At 39.0% G+C, this 24,261-nt stretch overlaps 1 protein-coding gene across 1 annotated transcript in view; it reads right to left on the bottom strand.

The window, feature by feature from the left end:
• Positions 1 to 311: 311 nt before the first annotated feature.
• The window catches only part of nudt4b (nudix (nucleoside diphosphate linked moiety X)-type motif 4b), a 29,512-nt gene continuing 5,562 nt past the window's right edge, over positions 312 to 24,261 (bottom strand). Inside the window, exons 3-8 of the mRNA XM_008315747.3 lie at positions 16,338 to 16,877; positions 8,585 to 8,695; positions 7,084 to 7,128; positions 5,241 to 5,328; positions 3,440 to 3,744; positions 312 to 3,343 (exon numbers count right to left, since the gene is read on the bottom strand). Coding sequence (XP_008313969.1) covers positions 3,524 to 3,744; positions 5,241 to 5,328; positions 7,084 to 7,128; positions 8,585 to 8,695; positions 16,338 to 16,433 — 561 coding nt within the window. The 5' untranslated portion in view covers positions 16,434 to 16,877 and the 3' untranslated portion in view covers positions 312 to 3,343; positions 3,440 to 3,523. The remainder of the gene's footprint in view (positions 3,344 to 3,439; positions 3,745 to 5,240; positions 5,329 to 7,083; positions 7,129 to 8,584; positions 8,696 to 16,337; positions 16,878 to 24,261) is intronic.

The raw sequence follows: 24,261 nt of genomic DNA, 5'->3' as shown, positions 1-24,261 counted from the left end.
ATCTTCAGTACTTCTTTACCTTTACCATCAAAGGATAAGTGTTTGTAAAATGCAATCTTGTTTTATACAGTATCTAGATGAGGACAATTTGGATAATTCTCAGTTGGGTAAATTACTGTTCATCTTTTAAACTTGAATATATTCTGGTTAAGTTTTTTACGCCAGTGGCTAACCTTTAACTTTGATGGCTATCTTTTAGTCATCCTGCAGCTAATAATTGCTAATAAAAGCTAAATAAAAAGTATAATCTTTAGGTGTTACTCAACCCACGATTATGGTATGTATTATGTTCAGACAAATGTTCAACAATATTTGATTGTTTTTTTTCCCTTTAATTCAATTTTTTTCAAAAAAAAAGTTTTTTTTCCAGTCCAGCTTTTAAAATCACGTTAACATTTAACTTTCCTGTGCATAAACATCTGACGTGTCTCGTGTTTTCTTTGTTTCAGATGTGCCAAACACACTGTTTACACTTTACAATGCACTCAGCGAACATTCAAGGTGTCCAAGTTCTCCTCTTTAGTGTTGTACGAAGAACAGTCACAGAGATCAGTAAAGGCTTGAACTTGAAGCTGCGTTTAACAAGTGTACAAACGTGGTTTTCTCTGAATTATCTGAAATAGTTTGGGCCCAGAAATACTGTTGAAGAATCCATTACATTCCCGGATGCCAACGAACAAGATCACACAGCTCATATGATCTGAAAGCGTCTTGACATCGTGGATCTAATTACCGTTGCAACCTTCACATCTAGACAAATTCATCTTTTAAAATTTGGCACATATTCCGTTTTCAAAATCAACATCACACATTTAAAGTACTCACTCAAAGACAGGGGTAAAAAAAAGGTCAAATGTCAAACAACTTTGATTCAAAAGATTTAAAAAAAATCTAAAATTAAGATTTTGTGACAGAAGTGGAGTTCAAATCAACAAGCCTCAGACCTTACATTCAGTTGACTTTGACTCAGAGCTGTATTTTACAAAACTAGTCTCATAATATGTAATGACTTCATGCTAGGGCTCACTGACGAAGGCCAAAGTCGTTTTTTTTTTTTAACGTTTCTAGGGTGAATAAATACTTTTTTATGTGGGTAACATGTTACATTACATTTGATTTCAATAAATGTTTTCCCTGAAGAAACCAGGCAGAAGAAAAATGTTACAGTAGAATGTAAAATTCCAGTTCCAAGAGTTGAAATCGGTATCCATCCGTCACGGTCTAAAATTCTACCTTTAAAATATTTTGTTATAATGAACAACGACGTGGTTTCTCCGCCTTAACAAAGGGTTTCTCTTTGAATACAACACCTAAAGATGCAACAAGATTTTTTTTGATAACCGATAATTGTGTGTAAAAAGTTCCACTTGATTTCAGATATACTGCACTTTAACCACCCGGCTTCCACATTTAAACACACGTGGCTCTGCATCACCGACACCAACTTTCTGAACTGCAACAAAAACTCTTTTTTTTCTGACATTTGTACATTGTTTAAAAAATATAAAAACATTAGAGCTTTTTACAGGTTCGTTCTGGTTAAAAACACTTCTTTTTTCTTCTAATGCTTTTTGTCTTCAAAGCTATTTACAAACGTCTGCGTAGTTACAAGATGCCTGTCCATATTAGGTTATGTTCCTCGTTTAAAATATATTTTTCAAGGTAGGATGTTTGTCTTTGAGGACATAGTGTTAGAAGATGGACATGGGACTCACTGCTAACCTGCCTGTAATCAAAACTGCTGTAACGAGACTGATAACAATGTAAACAGAGCGTGTGCAGAAGGCTATGTACACACCCACATGACCTGCCCAGTCCTTCGCTTAATTGGCTGGATTTTTGTAAAGTTATTCTACCAATAAGTGACTGATTTCTTTTTTTAAATGGTGCCTTTACTGTCCTAGTAAAAAGCTAACTCTTTTAACCTGATGATCAGATGTTATATTGATATCATCCACATGGCTGTTTAACTGTCTTGGGCAATCAATAAGATCGAAATAAAACCTCATTCTAATGTCAGTATTTAGCTTTTAGTCAAGGATGTTAATTATTAACTTAACAATGTTAAACAATACCATTTGAACTGGATCTTATAAATTAAAGACATCACTGTCTTACAGCATTTTTTTCAAGTACTGGCTACATGACAGAATGACATTCAGCATCACTGAATTAAAAAAATAAAATAAAATTCCTGCCACGATCAAGGCAGTATTACAGTAAAACCAAAGGGTAAAATGGACTCTTCGTCATTGAATTCTTTCACGGTGACATCATGGGAAACACTGATCTTTCCCTGCCTGTAGGTTCAGCTGATGTTTAGTTAAGTTAGTAACATAGTAGCTAAAATTCCACGCTAATCAAAGCAGCGTTGTTGCTAAGGATTTCCAAGAATGTCGTGACTCAGGTCTAGTTGATCGAGAAGGACACGTTCGGTCCCTTTTTTCCTATTTAAGAAAACAAATACTTTGACTTCAGGACTGATCTGGGTTCTTATTTTTACCCTTTGCTTTTAATTTCGAGACGTTGGAACTGAGTTAAATCGAGGCTGATTTTTTTACTGGAAGGAAAAGTCGAAAACAGATACTTGTTTCCCCACTGGGTATGAAAGTGATGGATAAAGAATGATAGCACGGTGCTCCCTTAAAGACTTCTCCTCCTCTACTAAACCTCATCCAACAGTAACGAGAATCCTTAAATCCTGCCACTGCAAATGTCCAAGAACCCCTGAGGGGCCGTGGAGGCGAATATGGAAAGAACATTTGGCTTATTGTCAATTTTGTCAGATTAAAAAAGTGATGTCAGGGAATAAATGTGTCATCTTATGTGTAGTTCTGTGATGTAAGGAGAGAAACGCAACATTTAGAAAAGAAGATAAAAATTCTTAAAACCTGTCAATGTAGCAGGTCTGGGATTTGGTAAAAAACAATCAAAGGTTGAATCTGGAAACATTCTGTCACATGGACATGTTTGGGATAAACTAGCCTTTACTGACTGACTTGAAAGCAAATCCATTCTGCTAAAAAGTAAATGCAAAAAAAAAAAAATCATTAGTGAAATTAGACATTCATACAACGATTTTTTATAAGGCAATCCTTCACCAGGTCAGTCACACCTGCACCGTCTTCTTCCTCTTCTTCAGCTCATCAGTCTGGTGCAAGCAAAAACAAAAAGAAACGTGTCCTTCAGTATCAGCCATTCAGACAGTGTTCCTGTCCGAGCCGTGAGCTCCACCAGCATTTACACGAGTCTTTATCACAGCTCTTTCAATGGCTTTGGTCTGTCCTGCAGCTAAGACTAGAAATGATACATACAAGTGAGTCGAAATTCCAAAAAAAAAAAAAAAGAAGAAAAAAAAAACAAAAAAAAAAAAAAAGAAGAAAAAAAAAACAAAAAAAAAAAAAAAGAAGAAAAAAAAAACAAAAAAAAAAAAAAAAAAGTCATTGGGACCATGCAAGACTGTACAGAATTTCATGTAAACTGTCCGGCTGTGGCAGAACACAAAGATGGAGGATGTGCAGTCCTATCTGCAGGAGGAGCCCAGCACACTCCCCGTTGATGGCGTGTTGGCCGTGGCGCTGTAGTGGGGGAAGTTGTCGTTGGATTGGGGGCTGGTGAGGATGGAGTTCCCGTTGGTGGGGGAGCAGCTGAGCTGGAGCCTCCGCAGGTACTCAGCGTGCACCGGTTTGTGACTTTGCAGCACTTTGATGGCCTCATCCACGGTGAACCATTCCCGTTTGCGACCTGCAGAGGGAGACAGAGATCCAAGCATGAGTTTCGGCATCAGTATCCGTGAAACACAAAGCAATCAGCCAGCCATAAAATACAGTTAATGTTTCTGACAGTGTTGTGACTCGGTAATATGCAAAAGAACAACCAGGAAGTCATATGTTTTAATAACTCCAACATGTGACCGAGTTGTTATCAGTATTACATTTGGCACAGTACACCTACTAAAACAATACAAGTACATTTTACTGCTGTATATGAATGTACTTATGATCAAATGTACTTAATTTTTATAATTTAAAAAAATATTTCTCGTTATTTATGGTCATTCAACCACCAAATGACCTCTCTATTTGAACTGATAACAGTTAATATCACAGCTGTTACATTTTATATGCAACTCTGATGTCTGTGAGACAGATAACACAAGTGGAAGTGAGGAATCCCCAGAGTTTTACAACGCCATAAAACCTGACACATTGTCAGGTTTCTGTTCATCTGTTTATATCGCTGTGAGCTTTAAAAAGCATCACCAAATAAAAAACATCAAGTTAGCTTTTAAAATAATAACAATAATCAAAGCCAAAGAAACCCAAAGAAGCATAAGGTTAATTAAAATATAAAGCTTTGCTAATGGTAAAGGTTAATTTAGAAAATACGGCATAAAAGAAAAAACAAAACAACAAGAGCACCAAAAATATCTTTAACTTTAACCCAATATTTGTTAGCAGTCAAATTAATTACAAAATAGTAAAAATATTTTATTTAAGTACGAGGATAGGTAAAATAGCCATAGTAGTAATATAGTATAGTAAGTACGAGGATAGGTAAAATAGCCATGAATGAATAGATAAAAAAAGGTATAAATAATAATAAAAAAATATTTACTAATAAATACTGAAACTTCATAGCATCAGTCAAAAAAAAAAATCTAGACGGGAAGAACCCTTGTTAGCCCGAGCCAATCAAAACAGCTTACTAATTTAGCCTCACATTTTCATACGAAGCTGGAATTGAGTTGAGTTGATTATAAAGAAGTCATCGGCTGTTAAATATCATTCACACATCATAAATGAATGGATGAAGATAACTGAAATATGACATCGATGTCTATGAACGTGCATTCATATAAGAACACAGCACGTGTCGCTCAAGTTTCACAACAAGTGAGAAAGCAGATGCTGCGAGCTCCGGTTCTCACGCGTACAGATTTAGGCCGCATCCCACTGTGTACATTTCATAGTACGGCTGGATTCTGCAGCCCAGCAGGTCACGGACAGCTCTGAGGTGCTGCAGCTAAGACATACTGCTGCTTCAGATCGGTGGCCTACATTTACAGGCACCTGTTGTCGCAGCCAGAAGCCGGCGCGCACGTTAGCGGCCGCGGCCACTCATGAGTGACTCAAACGTTTGTCTGAAAACGGCAAAACGGCCCGCAGCGGTGCAAGTACCGACGCAGACAAACAACCGCAGCAACAGTGCAGACACAGGGACAGGAGGGGGAACTGTACCTATGTTGACAGAGTCTTCCCAGGCCTCCAGGGTCTCGGTCACAGTCAACACGTACACGTACGTCCGGTGCTTCCTGTCCTGGTTTTGCTTTGGAGGGGAAGAGGAAAGGAAAGGCAGAATTAGAAACAAATATTTATATATATATTTTTTTTTTAAAGAATGAAGCAGAGAGATTCTCGTTTTTTTGGTCAGGTTTCTGCTTTAGCACATTGATGTCCTTCTCTAAAAGGGCGACTTGAAGACATACAGTTGAGCTGAATGCGTAACTCTGAGTGAGTGAGTGTTACTTTTACCCCCCCATCCCCCAGCCTGGGGTGTGATGTGTGAACAGGTGTCAGGTTCACCATGTTCAGACATTCAGATGTTTCACATGTTGATTATGTTGGCCTAGACTGACTGTTTAGCTTGATTGCTAACAGAAAACCCCATAAAATCAATGTTTTTTTGTTTTTTTATTAATGGGTCAAGAGAAACTCAAAAAAATGCCCTCTGCTGGATCATAAAAAAAACAAACTCCAGACCTAGGGCAGGAAGACGACCTGAAATATTTAATATAATAGTAACACTTACATTTAATTTTGAAATTGTTTCCACAAAACTGTTCAAATGTTCTAGTTTCAGATTAATTGATATTTTGGGGATAATTAGATGCTATTTCTGAGCTAATTTTCTTTTAGCTACAGTCGTACCTCGCTGTATTGTGGTTCGTGCCCTCAGTGCATTGCAAATTTTTAATATTTTAAATGTATTCTTGTGCTAAATAATTATTTTTAAAATTCCTATATTTTCATTATGTTTGAGTTTAAATAAGCATTTTCTAGCCTAAGAACAAAAATAAAAAATATATAATTAATATATAAATAATATATATAAGTATTCCAGTGGACTCACCACCCGCAGGAAGGTTTAGGTATGGTGCAATGTGATTTGGGTGGCGACTGCTGCCCCCGCAACCCGGTAACGGATAAGCGGATGAAAATGAATGAATGAATGAATGAATATATATAAGTATATAAATAAAAAAAATAATTAAAAGACATTCTGTAACACATACGTCTAGGGTAGTGCCAGAAATACCGTGGATTCGTAAAAGGGTTAATATATATACGTAAATAATATAATAACTGTTGCGTCTTTACTTCGTGGTTTTTCGCAATCGTGGGACGTCTTGGAACGTAACTCCCACGATAGACAAGGGACCAGCTTATTTTTTAGCTAACTGCATTAGGTCTTGGAACGTAACCCCCACGATAGACCAGCTTATTTTTTAGCTAACTGCATATTTCAAGACTATTTCAACTCTTAGCAATGTTTGCGTACTTTAGCCATTTCCTAGCAAACCTCTCTTGGTGCTTGGCGACCATTTAGTGACTGCACCTCTTGGCTACCCTTCAGCTACCATTTAACCCGTTCTTCTAGGTACAGGCACTTTAAGCCTTTTTGGGCTAATTGAATGGAAACATTTTAGCTATAGCTGCGATATTTGAAAGCAAACAGTCGATTCCTTTTGGTGTTGATGGCTAACTTTTAGTTAACCCCGGGCTAATTTTTTGCTAACCTTAAGCTATTTTACTAGAAATCTGGTCAATATTTAACTGTCTTCTAACCATTTAACATCTAATAGGCACTTTAGAAATAACCTGCTCCTGATGACACCATGACCTACAGAAGCCCAGCTGGACATTTTAGACTTTAGAATCTGATTTAAATATTTTATGATACGGGCTTTTAATCACCCTCTGAAATATTAAGTACAGTTTCAGTCATTTCATTTTGCCTCCAGCTTCATAACAGGGCAATATAAATGCAGTCAGATACAGTGTATATGTAGGTCAGTGTTACCTCAAATACACCCAGCAGACGCCCCAGCTTTCCTTTCACACCGGCCTGGAAGAAACACACGAGTTAAAAATTAGGCTTCTTGTTCACGTTACATGTTTTGCTGCACAAAAACAGAACCCGGATGATATTTCCTTGTGCCCAGCAACAACAAAAAACAAACCAAAAAAATAAAAAAATACACAAGAATCGAGGGTGAAATTGAAAGAGAATAGCAGTATTTAGACCACAGAAAAAATTACACAAGAATCAAGAGAATAGCAGTATTTAGACCACAGACAGTATTCTGAGCCCAAACAATGGCTATTGTGTATGGGATTTCAGTGTTTTACAGGAGTTTGGCTTCACCTCCACAGGCTGAGCTCAGCTCTGAAATCCCAGGCTTTGTTTTCAGGGAGAAATGTCTGACAACAATGACCCACGCATGAAAACGGAGGCAACATCAGCCAACTCAGACGGAGATATTTTTGGATTTCATTTGTGCCCTGCGCAACCTTCCCAGCCTCCTCAGTTTCAGTTAAGCCGTGATAATTATTCCACCCAAAGATGCAAAGACATTTACATGGCATCTCTGGGAGACGCATTAAAAATAATCGGTCATCGTCTATCATCTTTACTGTCGGGGGAGTCGGGGGGAGGGACATCCTACCAGGATCATCTACTTTTTATATCCAACAGTTGTTTTATTCATTCACAAGATTCAGGTTACTGTCAAGACCAGTGACATCTGTCCTTTCCCCTTCTCAGCATACTTCACAAGTGTCACTCTGTCCCCGCTGGAGTGTCCTGCGAGCTGGACAGCGGGGTCTGTTGAAGTGCAAGAATCCAGCCGGGAGCCAAGTTTAGTGCGCTGACGTAGCTGAGAACACAAGGTACTCCAATGGACCACGGCTCTGGAATACCAGGAGCCTCCTCAGTCACCCAATCACTGACACCGCAGCTCTTCAAAAAAAAAAAATCTCACCCTGAGCGCGGCAGCCACGCTAGTCCACTTCTGGACATTTTACCAGGGTTGAACACTAGATAGTCACAGGTGGCTTAGCGGGTGAATGGACGCACATTTGTAACCAAACATAATGACTATAAAAAAAAGTGGTGGCCTAGTAGTTAAGGAAGTGCCGCCTGCTCACTAAGATGATGGGTGAAAGCAGTGTTCCTCAAATATTTTCTGTCATGCTCCCCCTAGGGGACAAAAGTTTTTAAAACCCCCCTGCCCAGAATTAAAATACTATTGAGCGCCTGGTAACATTTACTTATTGATTCGTACAAACCACTGTATATATATACATATACACACATATATATATATATATACACATATACATAAATATATATTTATATATATACATACATATACATATATAGATACATATACATACACAAATATAAATATACACATATATATATTTATATATATGTATGCATTTTTTCAATTTCATCCAAAACCTCTCTTTTAGAACAGACATATGTGGAATGATTTACACCGAGGACTGCTTGTATTCACCTCTTCAAACACCTCTCTGATAGCAGCTCCACACGGCTCCTCCTCTGGCTCCATCCCTCCACCAGGGACGATCCACTGGTCTGGATGCCGACTGCTGCTGACCAGCAGGACCTGTCAGGCAAAAAAAAACACAACTCCATGGCTGCGCACATTTGGTTTCAATCTTTTGTTTTATCTCGCTGCGGAACGAGGAATGAGCGTCTCTGTGCGTCTGTCTCCTGGAGACGGGGGCACCTGTGTCACAGCAGGGGGTGAGCATTGAATAACAGCCTGAGGAAAAGGAAGAAGCCTTGACTCCCTCCTTGGTTTCAGCTTGTTTTTTAGGCGGGGAGCTAAGAAGGGAGTGATGATTCAGATTTCTCTCTGTGACTTCACCCTGGCCTTGTCATTTAGAAATTGACTGATTTGACATGAGCCCTGACCCTTTGACCTTTCCGAGTCAAAACGACTAATGATGACTAATGGTGTCTCTGTGTTGTTAAAGACTACATGTGACTGACCAAACTTCACATCTTCTTGTTTTTTGCCATTGCCTCATCTTCTTCATCTACCACCTAATCCTCCTCAGGGTCACGGGGGGTTGGAGCCAATCCCAGCAGTTATCAGGTCGAAGTGGGGGGTTGTTGAACAGTCCATCTCAGGACCACATACAGAGACAAACAACCACTCACACCAACATGGCCAGTTCTGAGTGAACTAGAACAAATCCTGCATTTTTTGTTGGACAGTGGGAGAGAATTACAAAAACAGCAAACGACTACTGCCACCATGTGGCCTGCCTTTGCTTTATCTACAAATTATAAATAAATATAATATAATATCAATAAAAATAAATAAATAAAGGTTGGGTTATTCAGACAGAGGCTTGACTGGCCTGCCTGCAGTCCAGATTGAAGGTGGATTAAGATTACAGGTTTGTTTTTGGATTTCTTTTATAAAATTACATTTCCTGTTGCCTGGTGATTATAACAAGGATATTTTTTAAAGAAGTGCAATAAATGAGGGGGAGTGAGAGAGAGACTCCAGTGTAAAGATTTGTTGGTGGATCAGAGACAGTTAAGGTCCAGTGGATCCAGTGGATCCATAAATTAAAAAAGTGAAGGTCCAGTGGATCCATAAATTAAAAAAGTGTCAGAGTCTGTAATTGAATCCGGTGCCATTGGTTTTGCCGTTATTAGTTGTTGATGTTGTTATGACCTGCTTTCTGTCACAGGCTGCGTCTCAATGATGACTGATCGACTCCCTGCATATGTGAAAATGTTTACAGCGGCCGCGCTCGTCTCTGTTGTGATCGCTCTCTATGCGGAAACTGCCAGAAACTGCAGACGCGGGCATATGTGATCCGAGTGGATCAGTGTCCGCAGCAACTGTGGTGTAATTCAAACCCCCCTGCAGGTCGCTCTGGGGAGCACTCACAGAATCAGTGAGGCTCACGCTCGCCTTTACATGCTTTGTTTGCCGGGGGATCTGCTGGAACTGACACCGACTCTGATTGAGCTTTATCAACAGACTGGAAACCCAACCCTAACAAATACAGTAAATACGTTCTGAGGGGAAGTCATTTAGGAATCCTTCAGCTGGTCGCTACGTAGCATTTCAGTGTTGATATGTTATTTTTGTAGCCTACCAACAGGTTAGTAGTGACTGTTAAAAATGTTTCAAGGGCATTTTGTTAAAAGCTAACAGTCAGATGTTTTCACAGATGTAGAATGTTTGGTGAGTTTTTTTTCCCACCTCTAACCTTTAGGTACCTGTGGTTGTTTTTTGTTTTTTGTTTAAACATATAAATGTGCACACTAGGCCACCAGGGTTTGTTTTTTTTTACATTAAAATAATTTGTTGTACATACCTGAAATATAAATACTACAGAAATACTGTGCAAGAAGTAGTTTTAGAAACAGATGGTGACATCCACCTCTTCCGACTACTCCACCACCACAATAGTTTTCATCCCACAATCCTAATAGGATTGTGGGATGTTGAAGCATCCTTAGGATTCTCTTTTAAGGGCAAGCGGCCAATCAACTGAACCACAAAAGGTGAGGTCCTGACAGTGAGCGATGTCGACTGCTGGCTTTCTCACGTGCTGGGCTAACTCCCAGTCAACCACCTGCTGATTCTCAGACGATGTAGGTTAGGATAAAGGCGGGTTGAGCAGACACATGGCTGCATGTGTGACACTACACTTGAACCTGTGAGCTTACTCACTTACCCACGGTCATTTGTGCCAACAACTGCATTTTTTTTATTTAATATTTGTAAGACGTTATGCTGCTCATCTATAACATGGCAAATAATATCTGAAATTTTGGAAAACAAAATCTGGTAACAGAAGGAGCTCAATAGAAAGTCAGCTAAATCCCAGATTTGTCAGGAGGGATTTCAGGGAACTGAAAGTTTTACTGTTTTTTCTGCTATATGCATGTTCATTATAGTCATATATATACGGCATTGTTACATTAATCCTCACTGAGACTTTGTTGATCTTTTGCCAAATTGTGTTGCCATTTCCCAAGCTGCTTATCTTCAAGTACTTTTTGGCAAATGTATAGCCTAGGTTGCCAAAAATGTGTCTAAATTTGAAATTTGGTAGCAACCAGGGACTGAAAAGTCAACATTATTGTATGGTTGCGGCCATCGTTTTGTTGCACGTCTTTTAATGGGTTTTATCCATTGATACGACCCAATGAAAGACACATTCATTCACTGGGGTTTTTGGGGTGTTGGGCCTTTCAAGAGCCCTGGCACAATCTGCCCCACTGTCTGTCTGTTCTGTTTGGTCTGTGGGCTGCTGACTGAGCCACGTCCAACAAGGCTTTAACTGGGATCAGCTGGTGTCAACGTGTCCTCAGTCCGACAGTGTGGCCTGTATACAAAAAAAATGCCACAGAGCTTTTCAGGGCAGCGACTAAACACATTTCTGCTCCACTGGCTCCATTTTTGTCTTTTGGTTGTTGTTTTGCCACTGCAGGCTGTACTTTGATTTTGGAATGTAGAGCACTGAATCAACATATTACAAAGAGTGTATAATTAAGAACCCCGTTCTTCACAAGTGCTTTTGAAATGAACACAGCCATTTGGTTATTTCCATTAGGGAGAAGAAGTGGCTTTTAAAGCTACAGTTTATACAGTTTGTGTTTCACCAACTGGTTTAGAAATGTAGGAGAAATATAAAAGTATACGAATATGAGATGATAATAATGAGGGTTTAACAAGTGTTGCAGTTGATCAGTTTGATGTAGCAATTGTCACCATCACACTAGAAACCTCTACACAGGGAATGAACCAAAAAACATCGACAGAAACCTACAAATAAAATATATAATGTCATCTCACAACAGATGACATGCAGCTGAAAACTAAAACTACCATGAGGAAGGTAGACACCTGGTTGTTGATCACTGACCTCTAATAAACAATACTTCCAACATAAGAAAACCTGAGAATGTCAAACCAGAACTGAATAACTCACACCGCCATGACACCTGGGTCAAAGGTCAGCTGGCAGCTGAATTCCAAGCACAGAAAACTCCTATACTACTATATGCAGAAAGAAGCACAGAAACAACCCTAGGCCAACCGTAGTGTTTCCTGGTGACATTTTGTCCTTTTCAACCAAGACTACTACTTACTGGGGCCCCCCAATGTGAAACGATGCGGACAAGTTCTGGGGCCCCGTACAGTAAATCTCCCCAATGATGAAAAAGAACGCTCCGGACAAATGTCAAGGTCAGTGTCCTGGCTGACGTTTCTGTTCTCTCTCAGTTCCTGATTACACAAGGTCTTTGTGATGGATTTAGAAAATGAAAAGTCAGACTGTTCATTTTGGAGACATCAGCGCTGCCAGAGGTTGTAAAACCTTAGCAGTGGTTCTGATGGTAGGTCTTCTGGCACCGCCTCAAACAGGGGCAGGAGGCAAAAATATTCTTGAAGACATAAACACCTCCTGCTCCCCCAAGGAGCAACGCCTGTAGCTGTCCAATAAAGAAGGTTCTAAATGCCAGGCCATGCCGGCTCCCAGGAGCAAGTAGGGGACGAGGAGTCCACACCACAACTTCATTAAACAGGTATTGAAAAAATGACTCAGGGAAAAGTCAAAAACAAAGCGTGTAACTCACAAAACTTCTTGAAACACAACTTGCATTGAAGACTGCCGTCTCTCATCTTCTAAATTACTTTATTTACAAACTGTTTGCAACAATCTTGAAGGTTGTTTTGACAAATGTGTGGTACTGATTTCAACACAAGTAGTTGTGTACCAGCTGTGGCCAACGTTTTTTTATTTGCCACGTCGAGCTGAAACATTTCTGACACACTTTCCTGAAAATCCGGACACCTTTTGTCCGCGTTAGCCCACTGTTTACTTTTGTTTTCACCCCCTTCCTTTTTCCATGTTCGGCTTTTCACAAAATGCCACTAAATGTTTGGCAACTCATTTCGCACTCTGTCGGTCTGGCATTTGGTCCAAGGACGATAATGGGCAGTTTGTTTTTGGAGCTGCCTGCTGCTGGAGACAATGATGATTAAAACTAGTTAGACTAAACAAGTCAAAGAAGACATGATTCAAAAAACTTTTTTTTTTTTTTTTAGATTTCTGCTCCTCTAAAGTGGATAATCTGCATGATGGCAGGTTTACTTTGACCTCTCTTAATGACTGCTGTGACTGTCTCTACTCCCCCACTGACAAGTTGGTTTATGAAATATTATTGTGCAGTGTTTTTGTTTTTGTTTTGAGTCAGTGCACAACAATTCCCAAAGCTATATGAGCAATCTGCATAAGTTAAATCTGGCTATCGCTTGATATTGCAGAAAATATTTTAAAAAAAATTGGTATGCTCAAGATCAATATCTTAATCACAATCTGAAGTGTTTATTTTGCTCATTTTATTTGGGGTTTTGTACAACCATGCCTTCCTTTTGAGGATGTTTCGGTCTCTGTTTTGTCTTTTTGTGAACACAATCTCTTTATTACGCACCTAATCCGAAAACAGGTTCTGTCAAGTATAACGCCAGGGTAAAAAAGTTCACAAAGTCCCCTGTGTGAATTTGTTTTTAAATCTTTATTACATATTAGTCAAATGGCTGCGTCATTATCATCAGGTATTTCATTAAAGGAGTGCTGCTGGCACACAGACCCTGAGCATCCTGTATTCTGTTAAACTCAGAGGTGGCATTCTGTTATCACTGCTCTCCCTCTACACTGTTAGTTTCCTTATTTTCCTTGTCGGGACTTTAATTGCTGTCAGTGGAACTGGTTCTTAAGGCTCAACTTTCTCTCGTCCGATCCAAAACACTCCAGCAGCATGTTCAGCTCTCGTTACACTACAGTGTGGGTTCGAGTGTCTCAGACTTTATTGTGCATGTGTAGGTGCATGTTCAAGATAGCATCAGATCAACAACAAAAGATGTGTCCTTTAGCAAAAAAAAAAAAAAACAACAAACAAAACAAAACAAAACCGTCTGAATCTTTTGACTGAAGCAGTGGCTTTTTCTGTGACTGTAGCAGACTTGTCAGAACCTGAATATTTTGACAGTGGTCACACCCACACACTTCTGTTGTCACAATATTCTACAGCTGTCCTTTCCCATTATTACAACAGTTAAAGTGTACAAGCAAGTTCTGAGACATGGAGACAGCAAAGTAAAAACACAAGGAGCCATTTTTGGAAAAACATAAATCCATAAATCCATCCAAAATCATCAACAGTTTTATATAACTCCTCGTCATTTCATGGATGTGCACTTAAATTCCTAGACACAATGACGTAACATCTGAACACCCACAGGTGAGTGGACAGGCTTTTATGTTTAGGGTCTTTGGGACTAAAGAAACACTTGAAGTCCTGGACTGAGTTTGTTTGTCTGTCCAATTAGCCACACCAAGGTATTTCTGCTATATAACTGTTGACACTCGACAGTGAAAGACAAGACTATATTTAGAGGAGCACTAATTGCCACAATAAACAAGATATGGCCTTGATTTGTTAACGCACACTGAGGCCTGGCTAATATTAGTCCTTCTAACAAGGTGTGTGACGCTTCATGACGCACAGAACAACCTTATCAAAATACAGATTGTCTGGGTGTTACAACTGCTTTAATTTGGCTTTGTTTCCATAAACAAAATGAACATTCAAAACCTAACAACATTCTCACCTCAAACAGTCATTTTAAAGCTAATTCTGCCCCTTCACACAAAATTCTTTTAGATTTAAACAGCACATGTTTTTAAAGCAATCAAGTGTTTGTTTAGCAATAAAACAACAATTAGACAAAAATGTCCAACTTAAAAAAAAAACAATGGGCAGTTTCCCTAAGATTAACATATGGGCATATTCAGCATATTTTTTACAACTTTTAGGAATATATGTATTCAATGTTTTCAGATCCTATCGGTATCATACTAGTATTACTTCAAAAACTACACATCCACTAACTGTCCTAAAGACCAGTTTACTAGTTTTGTTTGCATTATTTCAATATTCTATGGTGGAATACTGGTCCACCAAAGGGAACAAGTTTGTATATTACACTCAATAATAAACTCTTGATTAGCATTAGCAGAAATTGCCACAATAAACATCAAGGCTGAATCTAGAAATGTTTAGGCATAAACAATACCTTGAATCATTATGAGATACATTTCCCAAAACAAAAACCAAAGGAATGAATCAGAAGGTCATTCTGTTTTTTCCACAGGAACCAGCATAATCAAATATCTTGGTGGATAATAACCAAACCATAGGCCCAAGAAACAGCAAAGGTAACACCCCTGAACCTCTAAAAAATAAAATACAATAAAATAAAAATGTAGAACAAAAAAGTTACAAATCCGACATTGCAACATGAAACAAATTGTTCCATAATTATCTGAAATGGTATCTAAATATATTCCCTAAAAACTAATAGTGGTTAATTTAAATAAATTTAAAGTACTAAGTTAAATGTCAGTGGCATGGCAATAAAGCAACAGTTCTAAACTAGATATAATCTATGAGGCATTCTGCTTGAGCATATGAGGAATTGTTTCTGGGGAAATCCCTTTTAGAGCAGGGTTTACTGCGATGTATATCATAGAGATACGTCCTGACAGCAATAAAAGTCTCGTACCATACAGTTAAATATAATATAAATTATATAGTGACTGTCTCTTTAAATCCTCCGCGCGGCTGCCCGCTCACACAGGCCGGTGGGATGCATTAACAGCATCATGGATGGTCAGCGACTGTCACAAGAAAGTTATAATGTCGTACACGTTAAAGACGATCAAATATATTGTACGTTCACAGAATTGTACAATGTCTGATGATTTTAAGCAGTTTTTTTAACGAAAAAGTACAGCAGAGCGCCTCGCCCCCTTTCTGTTAGTTACTGCAAATCAGCAAGAAAGGACGGCAAATGTTCTTTCAAAATAAGACCACTTCCGTGAGCAATTTAGTCTGTTTGAAGGAGGGTTACGTAAGAGGATTTTATTGTGAAAGTTGCAAGTTTTGTTTGCTACTGACTAAAGTCTCTTTGACAGCAGTAAATTTTCTCCTTTTCCCTTCGTGCTCCTCAAACTAGCCCAAACTGGATGGCCTGAGGCGCATCACACCGCAATGTGCACAAAACAAAACAGTGGCCTTAAACCAGACACATAATAGTTCTGTCTATCACAACTGTCTTAAAATGAACCCTGTCTCATAAATGAATTTAACATTTAATATATCTGAGGTAGAAAATGTGCATTTCTTTATACAAGCCGGTCTCTTACCTCTTCTTCACGTTCATTCTTGAAGCACAGACAAGCCGCTCGTTTCTTGAAGCCCTCGCCATCATACGTCCTGGTCTGGTTCGGTTTGAGCTTCATCCTGGGGTAAATCTCGGCGTCCGTTAAAGAGAACCGGCAAAAATAAGGACAAGGGCGAAAAGAAGGAGTAGAGTGAGAAGGGAGTCCAAGGAGTTAACAACAGAGTCGCCGCATCGCTGCTGCTGTTTTCTGCATCCAAGCTCCACCGCCGTCTGTCACACAAGGAGTAAAATGGTGGGATGGCAAAACCGGCTTTAACTGGGAGTCAGGTTTGTGTTCTCCTCGTCTCTTGAAGTGGTGAGTGTGGGATTCTCGCAGGCGGACAGAGATCTTTATATGTAGACTACAGCCTCCAGTTCACAGCCCTCCTCCGGACCCATTTGCGCATGGCTGCTGCTTCAGTACAATGAACAGGCGGACTAGAGTTCAGGCACACAGATCACTCCTCTGAGGTAGCGCAGCGATGATTGGTTGGCTTCAGCCTGAGTGGGCGTGGTCACAGTGCTGGTCAAAACAGAGACAATAAACAAATGCGTAATTGGTGCTGATCTTCATGGTGCAGCAGCAGTAAGGTTTGACAGCTTGGTTGACATATTTGTTTTTTCCCAGGATACATCCTGTTAAATGATTGACTTCAAATTTAATCACCGCCTCAAAAGAAAGAATAGTAAGATAGTCAGTAAATTATAGTATTAAACTACTATTTACAAACCTAACTGCCGTGGTTCCCATGATAAAATCCTTATACTTGGTCAAAATAATTTGATAAAACTAGTTAACAACACCATCCAGATAGTTACCAAGTCACAAATCAATTGGTTTAAAGCTGACAGGATTTCAAGCTCTCTATTCTCATCTCCTTTTTGGTGACATTCGGGTTTTTCCCCCCCAACAGGCAGGGCAACTTGTCAGATTAGGAAAACACAGGTGTACACAATAAAAAAGAAACTTGAGGCTTAAATACCACTTTCCCACTTTAATATAAAGCTTCACAGTGTTGTTTATCAATGTCTCATCGTGGAGGATTATGGGTCATTGAAATAGAACAGAGCGATTGTTAAAGGTATTAGGGGCACCTGTGATTTTCCTACTACAAAAACACTGAATCTGCTGAGGTGAACTGCAGTTGTGATTGTGGTTCCATTCACTTGGTGCTGGTTCTCAGCAGGATCTACACGGTTTCAGTGAGAAAGCAAAATAAATCACTTAAAAAGAATCTGAAAATGCCACAAATATGTTAAAAGAATTGCTACATGGCAATTGTGGAGAATCACAATCATGTCATTATTAAATTTAAAATGCAGAATGTGAATTTTTGAAACAACATTCCATGTTTCACCTGTAATATAAACACACATCTGTCACTTTGTTTGCCTATGGAAAGTCAACATGTTCCACTGTTTTTCAAGGAGACGAAAAAAAATTGTCTTAAATACTTTGACGTTCTTTTCATAATTGGCATAATTGTGCTCTGTGTCATGTACTACATGTTTAAAAACTGTTTTCCTGAAGTAAAATGTAACCATTCTGAACTCGATCTGAGCAAAATCAAGATCGCTGTGTTTACACAAGTCAAATACACGACTAAAGGTATGTTAACAGACATATTTGACACTTCTTACATAAAATGTGTGTTCCAGCACCAGGTATGAGGTGTGTCATAAAACATTCTGTCTGTGAATGACAGCCACTCCTTAATGAGCTCATTAGAGTAAAATCTGACACAGTGCTATCTGCTGACCCTCCCATGTTGTGACTGTCCGTGTTAAAGTCACCCTAGTTTTTTCATATAAATGACAGTCAAATGATTTATGTCTGGACAGGAGTTTTTTTGTATATTAAACATAAAATGAACAGAGTCTAAACATAGCCATACATTAGGCCACAGTATAACTTGTTTTGTCGAAGGTTCTGTTCTGTTTTATCTAGTTACCTTCATCATGCTCAGTCCACCTTTGACCTGACCAATTGTTTGGAGACAAACAAGAAAGACACCAAACAAAAAGACTTCTGTTGTTGAAAATACAGTACAAGGGACAGGGAGCTGCTTTGAACAACGCTGGTCAAAGGTTTTACTTGTTTAAGAAGACGTAGTTAGTGTTGTGTAATTGTCATTTACACAATAAGAAAAAAGAACAAAAAGCTACAGCAAGCAGAAAATAGTGAATGTTTTAAATTTCGTTACGTTACAGATCAATTTCTCTCCCTCGTTAAAGTACAGTTATAGAGCATATTAATTATAGTTAATAGTTAGTCTGGAGTGAGTTAAAATCAGGGAGAAAAAATATCTAAAAGCTAGCCAGAATTAGCAAATAGCTAAAAAATTAAACTTACACAGGAGATGGCCTAAAATAACCAAGAGTTGAACATCTTGGATTATAATCCAGGACTGGCACAAATTTAGGACATCATTTCATTCATGTTACACATTATGTAACATGACTGCGTTTATAAAATGATGACGCAATCGGTGCCAGACACATGAGCAGTAATTAATTATGTAATTTGCTGGAGCAGATGCCAGGCCACGTTATCGTCCTGATGACATCAGTCACCTCACAGGAAGATGAATCTCTCTGTCACCGGGCTATTCCGAGTGGTTTGTCATCTATGTGCGTAACGTCGATAGGGCAATAAAAGAGGTCTCTTTTTAGCCAAGGATCTGGTGTCTCTTGGCCCACACTGAGACAGATGGGGGGGGGACAAAGAAGTCAGGAGTGAGTGTCTGTCCATCACACAGGGGACATCTGCTGTGTGAAGATAACAGGTGAGCTCAGAGTGTGTCCACCACATGGAAACGCTGGCGTGGGTACACCACAACATTTGTCATTATTTAATTCACTATTCACACAGCGATTAATTGTGTTACCAAATATACAGTGATCCGCCCTCTCACACTTCACTGTGTCTTCTTTTGATAGTGTAAGGATCACAGTGTTGACTCCTTCTGTCTATAATGTCCTGAGCTCATTAGCCTACCCATTATGCTCTTCTCCGTCCTCGGCGCCAAGCATTCAAACATAAGGCCTTCTGCCCAACGTGGAAAATTAGAGCCGCATCTGTCCAAGTGACTTTGGACAATAAAAGACACAAATAGACAAGTTAGGGACAATAAGACAACGGAGGTCATCTCTTAAATTTAGCTCATGAATATCACAGAGTTGGTATCAGGCTAATTTTAGCCAAAGCCAGCTGTTATGGTCTTCATGATAAGACCCTTAGATTTGAAATAAGGCTTGAGCAAACTAATTCTTCCCATATTTATTCACACAACTGTGAAGGGGTATTAATAAGGATGAGGTGAAGGTCTGCATCCACTGACAGGCTGCCAAGGTTGATGAGATGGACGTGAGCTGCTGTCAGGTTGTAATCATAGAGACAGTGAGGTTCATGTTAGAACAGACACAGTTTTCATTCTGTTCAATGCAACAACACATGAATGTTTGCTGGACATGCTGTCCATGTGACAAAGAAACCAAAAAAAAACTACATTCAGGGTCAACATTTGTTCAACTATTTTCTGGAGCCACGTGGCTAAAGGCTAGGGCAGTGTTATTAATTTGCATTGCTACCAGAGACCAGCACAACCATTTTTTGTTGGCAGTTTTGCATTTAGTTCTGATCTACTATTGTTCTGCTAAAGGCTAGGGCTGTGTTGTCAACTACTCAGGTAACATATGCTAGCACAAAAATGCTATATTAGCTTAACACGTAACATTCCACTAAATTTACTGTTTATAGCTGTTTTATGATTCGTTTTGAAAAGGACCACAGTCTGAGACAATAGTTCTGTTTAACCTCGCTACTTTAGCTTTATTACAGCTACTTTTGCCAGTTTGTGAACACTCATCTGGCCTTCTGTGGACATGCTGCTACGTATAGGCTAGGGCGGTATTAGCAACTAGTGCTCTTCTACGCTAGTAAATAGAGCGCTAGAATGAAGACAAAAATATTATAAGTATATCATTGTACACTCTCTGATGACTGGCGTTTCATGTTTTAGAGGTACCGCCCGATTCCACAATTAATTTAATACAACAATGATAGTCTTACTTACAGTAAACGCTGACACAAATAAAATCGATGCTGAAATGCTTCATAAAGCCCAAGGGCAACAATGCAGAGTCATAATAGCACTGCAGGTTTTGCGACAACGAGCGACACTTATTACAAACATCAGCCACCAACAGATCCAAGGAACCTTTTCTACTTTGCGGGGCATGAGATCACAGCGGTAAACAGGTCACATCAACACGTCTCCTAATGGTTTACGGGCTGCAGCAAAATAAACACAGGTCTCAAGGCTGCAGATGAAGGTATGACAATAACTTGCTTGTGAGGCCTGAAGGACACAATGGCTGCTTGTTGGCGCATATTTAAAGCCTGTCATTATGATAGCTGAGCATGAAATAGACTCAGCAGGGTAAACATCACTTAAGGGTTAGTGTTATCGGTGCGATTGGTGAGACTGGGATAGTAAGAGAAGACATGGAGTTTTCAGTGTCCAGACTTATTAAAACATATTTAGCTGTTAGTTTTTTTATTTTTCTGTAAAAAAGCTAAAGAAAAGGTTAAATGGCACCATTAAGTACCGCGGGCGAGTTCTACCTTCGAACAACACTTTCCCTCACAATGATGCCTCTGTCTCCTGGAGGTAGAACAACAACACAGACACTCTATAATCATGTGAAGATTTGGTTTTAAGGGGGTATAAACAAACCCAGACAGTGACAGTGTGATTGCCAGAATGTGGGAAAAGAAGTCTGAGACCAAACCACACTGCAGTGATGGCACACACAAACACACAGTGAAAATGATTCATTCGTCCAAACAGGTTGGTTAAATCTCAAAATATAACCATGACTATGTTTTGCATTTAACCGAAATGCTCACGGTGCTCATGTGCCTATTTTGACTGCAGTGTTTGAGTCAGAGAGTTAGAGTTTGACCTTGTGGGAACAAACAGTCTCTACTTTGATTGAATGGCTGTTGAGAGAGTCCGTCTTTTTTTTTTTTCTTTTTTTTTTTTAAATACCAGTTTGGGCGCCTGAACTTTGATTTTGTTTTGGGACAAAATTATTGCTCACAAACAAAAAACAGAGTCTAGAATTCTGCAAATTCTTGTCACGGGTGTGGCACCTGCTAAGGTAAGGTACTGTATACGAGACAGGAGTCGGCTGAGTGGGCAAATAAGTAAGAAGTATGTAAGTAAATATCGTATACTAGGTAAACACTTGTTTACACTTGATACCAACACTGCAACAGGGAGTATCAGGAAATGCCAATATCAGCCAATCACAGCGTCTTATCTCCAATCTTATATTATTATTAATACCCTATTGTTAACAAACTTTGTACATCTGTAGCCTGTACTTGGATGTATGGATGTACTTTGCTTAATATATACATCTAAGAAAAACCTACTTTGTTCAAACTGCAACATAAATATTACTCTCCCCTAAAGGAAAAAAATAGCTCACAATGTGACTCCAGTTATGAACACGTGCTACTTTTACAGCCTTGTCGCCTGGTCACTAATGACAATGGAGTTATAATATAATTCCTGGGTTAAGATAAGACACATCACACATTTAACGAAACCTTGACCCCGGTGACAAACTTAGTCTTACAATTAGTGTCAGATTTATTAAACTTTGCAGAAGATTTTCTCACTTGAACTATATGTAAATAAAAACATAAGAAATAAATTTAAGAAAAAATAAACATTTGCATATGTAAAAATAAATACATTTAAAATATTAACATAAATTCCCACCTTTCTGACTATAACAAAGATCTGTATTCAATACAGAAATTAATTAAAATAATACAATCTTAAAATATCCTCTACACAGAACAATAGTGGGAAAAAGATAAATATACATTTACTCTACACGAACCCTTAGTTGAGAACACTAGCTTACGCAATACTGATAAAACGTTATGGTTCAATCTTTAAGTTTATTTTGTAGTTTTACTCTGAGCTCACTGTGGGTCAGAATAACTGTGCAGTACACACACTAATGTTCCCTGGGAGCATGTTCAGCGTGGGTCACATGTTTTAAACCTGAACCTATTTGCGAGAACCCTTAGTGACCTCCCGGGCAACTTACTGTAAGACACCACCCCCGCTTCACACCCCGCTTTACTCCAACCCCATTTGACAGGTACAGTGAGTATGCAGCTACTGGCCTTGACGTGACCTAAAAGGACCAGAGTGTGTCCACACTGCAGTAAAATCCTCCCTGTGTACAGACTTTTCTCAGGACACCTCAGCAGCTGTCTACTGTCTCTCCCTCATCCCCGTCCCTGAGGTGTGGTGCTGTTTTATGAATGAGATGTTATGCAAGGATAAGTGACCTGAATGCAAACAGACAGACGGAGAGAACGTGGGAGGGGCGGGAGGGTAGACGTCATGATGTCATGATGAGGCAGAAAAAATGTGATAGTTTGAAGCAACAAAAAAAAGTGGGTCGGACTGATAAGTTCTCATTGTATGTTATTGGTGTGCTCAAGGTGAAGTCCTTGTTATGAACAGCAGCAGCAGCGGCGGCGGCGGCGGCGGTTCAGTGGTCACTTAGTTTGTTTACGTCTCAGCCAAAGGCTATTTTTGTTCTTTCCTTAATTACTGAGGATGATTTAAAGCGAGCATCAAAGGGAGGCGTTCTGTTAGGATTCCTGTCTGACCTGCAGAAGGTCAGCGGTCCAATTCCACGAAGTGTCTAAAGCACTATAGCAGGTTGCATAAGTTTTTTTTTTTTTTGCACCGGGTTATCTGGTCTAAACACTGTGCTTAATCACAGTGATGACGAGGAACAAGCTAGAAGTTCTGCTTCTAGGTAACACGGTGTCAGAGGTTTAATCTCTGGCTCTGGCTTGTTATACAAATCTTATGCATTGACTGGAATAACAAATTATCCTTGAGATAGTATTTATTTATTATTATTCTAATAGGTTTTTACTAATGTGTAATTTACAATTTTTCACGTTGTTTTTTTGTTCTCTTTTTTTCTTGTTCTACCTGCACTTACTGTTTTAGCAATTTTTCAATAATTTTGTCCCTGATGTACTGTAATTGTATTTGCTAAATGGCTAATTTTGGCAAAATTTAGCCATTTGGAAAAAATAAAGTATAATTAAAAATGAATAAATGTTTTGCTTACTTTTAGTTATTCTGAGGCTAAAACAACAGTAAAAACCGTTTAGTATCCATGGCCTTGCCTTTTTTTTTAACTTCTAATTGTCTAACTAATTTCTTTTCATTATTTAGTCATAATAATGGAAAATAAATAACTAAATCATTGCCAACAGTCAATGATTTAGCTATTTATTTTCCTTACTTGTACTCTTTTAACCTAATTTTACTCATCTTTTAGCATTATATGTAAACTTTACATCGTTAATCTGCTGGGCATGAAACACAGCTGATAAGATTGGTATAAAGTTGTAGATTAACCGTGAAAAATACTCAGAGGAATTTGTGTTTTGTGAAGATACAACAATGGGATCAATAACGTAGAACGTTGTCAGAGGGTTCTGAGTTCAACTCCCCCCCCCCCCCCCCCCACCTTACTGTATGCCTGGCTGTCAGCTCTGACCTTAACCACTCATCTTATCTTTCCATTGTGTACGTGTTCATGATATGGGCGCTCTGCTCTACACAACATTTAACGACGAGAAGTGTGAACACATCAGTGTTTTTGAATCTGTATAATCTTAATGACGCTTAAACAAAGGTAGTAATATAACAACGAGAAGTGTGAACACATCAGTGTTGTTGAATCTGTATAATCTTTTTTTAATGACGCTTAAACAAAGGTGGTATTTAAGGAGACAGAATATCATCAGTGTTCCTGCAGTCAACGGAAATCAACAGAAGCGTTTCTAC

The sequence above is a fragment of the Cynoglossus semilaevis genome, chromosome 8 (genome assembly GCF_000523025.1).
Source record: "Cynoglossus semilaevis isolate Cse_v1.0 chromosome 8, Cse_v1.0, whole genome shotgun sequence".
Taxonomy (NCBI): domain Eukaryota; kingdom Metazoa; phylum Chordata; class Actinopteri; order Pleuronectiformes; family Cynoglossidae; genus Cynoglossus; species Cynoglossus semilaevis.
This window is presented reverse-complemented; position numbering and strand designations above follow the sequence as displayed.